The sequence below is a fragment of the Triticum urartu genome, chromosome 4, assembly GCF_003073215.2.
Source record: "Triticum urartu cultivar G1812 chromosome 4, Tu2.1, whole genome shotgun sequence".
NCBI classification, from domain to species: Eukaryota; Viridiplantae; Streptophyta; class Magnoliopsida; order Poales; family Poaceae; genus Triticum; species Triticum urartu.
Window position 1 is genome coordinate 71,669,416 of NC_053025.1, and position 4,276 is coordinate 71,673,691.

A 4,276-nucleotide genomic window follows, 5' to 3' on the forward strand; every position below is an offset into this window, starting at 1 on the left:
AAACTGCAGAGCAAGGAGGACAACTTACTAGTGCAAACAAAGAGAATATGTCCACCTAGCCTCACTCACCAGCCCCAAGGTAATTAAGTAGCCAGCAACAGTGTGAAGAACCAGGAGTGATGGGTCTCCGAGCAGCACAACGACCCAGATGCCATGAGAAACTGAGGCATAAGGTAACCTGCCATTTTGCTCGGCTAAAACTCTTAACTACTTCTACACTAATCACAAATCAGGCAGTAACCAGACAGCAAGAAACAAATCAAGAACATAACTTCAATTGCAGGCTCACGTAAGACCTTTTTCCCCTTAGGGGGCAGCACGCAAATAGAAGTTCAATTTGCGTGTAACAAAAGAAAAATCCAAAGTAGAACAGAGAAAATGTTATAAGGAAAATATGCTACCTACTTCATTTGAATTTGATAACAAGCAACATTACCTCAACATCAATCGACAAAATCAAGACAGCAGATTCTGCAAAAGTAAGACTACAGCAGATGCAACCATGCAAGCAGAACTCACTGGGCAATTAAACAAGGAGAGAAAATAAATGTTATCCTTAGCCCCTCCCAACCAGCCATGGAAAAAGTGGCCAGCCAACAATGGAGAACCAGGATGTCAATCTCCAAGCAGTACAACGACTCCAATGCCATGAGAAACAGAGGCAAAGGGTAACCTGCCAATTTGCTCGGCTAAACTCTCACTGGCAATCAAATAGAGAAGGACTTTGGCTGCTAATTCAGTTAAAATCATTTTCCCAAGAGAAGGCCGACCAGAAAATTGGTGTTTCAAGCACTAAATGAATTCAGCTAAAAATATAAACATTTTCCAAGACACTGCCGGGCGGTCACACAAACTGAGAGTACACCACAAATATGCATATTTTCCAGGTCAAAGTGGGTCTGGAAGAATTCAAATACTCCCTCCGTCCCATATTAATTGTCGCTGAAACGGATACTTCCATTTGAGCGACAATTAATATGGGCCGGAGGGAGTAGTAAATACTAACAGAAAGATGCTGAGGTCACGGCAAAGCATCAGTAAAACACAACCAGTGGGTTCTTCTCTTTACTCTTAGGAACAGGGTAAACATATCACCGTACAGGTAACATAGATGTTACAGTTATGTCATACAAATTGATCTTCAGAATTCAGAAACATCACAGGCTCCTCTTCCAGCATGCATACTGTCCAGACAACAAAGCATACAGCACATCATTTCATGTACCTATGCAGAAACTTGCGGTGGAAATCACTTCTGATGGTGTCGTTGATGAACCGTTTCGGTGTCTTAGTCTCTCCACGAGCTTGGTTCTTGAATACAACATCATCATCCCACCTGCGCCAACACACATATATGAACAAGATTAAGCTCAGGATAAAGCATGGCAGCATTCTTTTGTTAAAAAAAAGGCCACCAAGGCATCACTGTCTTCACCTTCTCTTCACATTGAAGGAGCCAGAGTTATTCATATTGATCAGTGGGTTTCCTCGCATCAGCTCAGCCTCCTTCATCTTGGCCTCTTCTTCTGCTTGCTGACGCTCCTGGAGCAAACAGATGGGACTTCACATTAATTCTCTAAACCTAAAGAAGAAGAGCACCTCAAAATGATAATACAGAGAAGAAAACAACAAACCTTTCTAAGCCTGTCCTCAGCTCTTTCTTTTTTAATCCTTTCGAGCTCTGCCATGAGTGCCTCAGTGTCATCGTCGTCGTCGTCATCATCACTGAATAAAAGTTTCAATTTGATGAGTAAGACATAGAATAAGTTGAGATAATCAGCTGAACTACAAATCTGGGCCCAGATAAACAGCTCTGTCCCAAAAAAATACCGGGACAATTGCTGCATTATTCTTTTTTGCTATTTTACCATATGTATTGTTGTAAACATAAACATACCACATCCAATAACAAAGTTTAAGGTAGATAACTAACACATATTGAACAGTTTCAGCCGGCCCCAGTCTACAATACAATTTATTCATGCAGATAGAAGATGTACTCCCTCCGTTCCCAAATATAAGTCTTTCTAGAGATTCCAACAAGTGACTACATACGGAGCAAAATGAGTGAATCTACACTCTAAAATATGTCTACATACATCCGCATGTTGTAGTCCATTTGAAATGTCTAAAAAGACTTATATTTAGGAACGGAGGGAGTATCAGTTAATCCCATCCATGCAAGTGCAACAGCAAGTAGAGTCTGGTCAGCATTTTGAACAGGTGTGATTGATAAACTACTGAGCAAGAACTAACTAAACAGACCTTTCATCATCACTTTTGAGCTCCACGTCAGAGTCGTCTGCATCAATTTCACGTGGAACTATCTTATCCTCATCCCGTTTTGAACCTGTGAATGTGGTTACCAGAAGAACAAAGTAAATCAGTATGCTGCCTTGAACATAAACAACACTAAACAGACTTTGCTAAAGCTTTAAGGTTGTCACCAACCTTCTAAGAGCAGGCTCGAACTTTTTCGTCGGTCCCTCTCATCTGCGAGAAAAAAGAGGTTGAACTAATCAATCACGACTCACAGGTACAAGGAAACAACGAAAGACAAACATCACGGAAGAAAGGATATGTCAAAGCACTATTTGCACAAATTGACGAAGAAAGCGCAGATGGGCCCAGAGGTATTACCAACATAGGACTTATCCTTGGATGAGAAGTGCTTGCGTTCACGCTCCTCAAGTTCGTCCCTGAGATTCCTCTTCTGTACCTCCTCTTGAGTTTGCTGGCCCTCTTTTCTGCACACAAGAGGGGGCGAGTATTGAGAGGAAGATAGTAAGAAAAAATATATATAAACTATCAGCTAATATCATTCATGGTTGACAGGGGCAAGAAATAAATTATTAATCGTGTGAAGCCTGATGCAACAGTTCGGCCATATAGTGTTAGTTACTGACTATGGTTAAGAAGGGGAGCCTTGGCGCAGCGGTAAAGCTGTTGCCTATGAGGTCATGGGTCGAGTGCTGGAAACAGCCTCTTGCAGAAACACAAGGAAAGGCTCGGATCCTTCCCCTAACCCTGCGCAAGCGGGAGCTACGTGCACCGGGCTGCCCTTTTTACTGATTATGGTTAACTAATAAACCTACCCCACAATGAGGAACATATGAAGCATGATAAGCCATTTGCTTCCGGATTCACTCTCTTGATGGAGCCTGCCGGAGCAGACAAAATAGTTGTTTGTTCTATGTAGGATGAACATTGCGAACAGCTACATTTTGTTCGACTATCCCAGGTTAGTGCACGTAAACAGACTCGCTCACGTTACTACATATATGTTGGTTGACAACTACAGTAACTAATTGTGTCGGTCGTTGCAGCAAACAGGTACTACCTACCTGGGTTTATTGGGTTGGAATTGACCTGATCCAGGTGACCCCTAACACCAACCAAACCAAACCAAACGGCAGGTGGTGCATCCATCCATTCACACGCGATTAGCGGCAGGGCCCAATTCAGGCCCCAAACAACAGATGCAGAAGCACTACACACATCGCTGGCGGTACACGAGGTTGCTAGCGACGTCGCCAGCAATCCTACGGTGCGGAGATCTGGAGAGCATGTCTCCGAGGCCGACGAACCCTAGCACCCTTTCCCCGGCCCCAATCCCAACGACGGACGGCGTGGGCGCGGAACCAGACGAGGCGGGCGATTCGAACCACGAGCGAGGGCGCGGAATCGGAATCGGAATCGGGATCGGAGCGCGGGTAGGGGAAGACGATTGTTGAATTTGAAGTTGCCTACCTGGGCTTGAGGGAGGTGTGGGCGGCGAGGTCGCGGGACGAGTACTTCCCGGAGGGACCGAAGATGCGCGTGCCCCCCTGCTCGTTCCCGCCCTTGGCCGGCGCCCACGTCGGCCGCGCCGCCGTCGTCATCCTTCAACCGGGGGATTGCTTTGCTCTGCTCTGCTTTGGTTTGGAGGATTATTGCGGAGAGGACCCTCCAGAAGCGCCTTTTCGTTTTTGTTTGTTTTGACCGGGCCAGGCCAGACCAGGATGTGGTAGCGCGATGCGTGCTGGGCTACAAACTGGATGGACGGTGGCCTCACGGTCTTCATTAGTTACCACCAGCCCTTAAAACAGGATAATTGTCTCAACAAAAAAAGACGCTTTGCCAAAAAAACACGAATATTATATTAAAAATATTTTTTAGGGGAAAACTTCGGATCTTTGCATGGCAGTACAAAAAAAAACAGAAGTAACAAAATTTCATTCAGCTCCGTAGACCACCTAAAGACGACTAAATTTTGACTAGGATTTGAAACTTTTGG

General features: G+C 44.7%; 1 protein-coding gene across 1 annotated transcript; it reads right to left on the reverse strand.

Annotated features, from left to right (window-relative positions):
• Positions 1 to 1,038: 1,038 nt before the first annotated feature.
• On the reverse strand, positions 1,039 to 4,038 carry LOC125550743 (protein CWC15 homolog). Its single transcript, XM_048713823.1, has 7 exons — positions 3,751 to 4,038; positions 2,641 to 2,747; positions 2,452 to 2,493; positions 2,266 to 2,350; positions 1,635 to 1,725; positions 1,436 to 1,542; positions 1,039 to 1,336 (listed from the first exon to the last, which is right to left on the reverse strand). The coding sequence occupies exons 1-7, from the start codon at positions 3,879 to 3,881 to the stop codon at positions 1,213 to 1,215; spliced, it is 687 nt and encodes a 228-aa protein (XP_048569780.1). The 5' UTR covers positions 3,882 to 4,038; the 3' UTR covers positions 1,039 to 1,212.
• Positions 4,039 to 4,276: the final 238 nt, after the last annotated feature.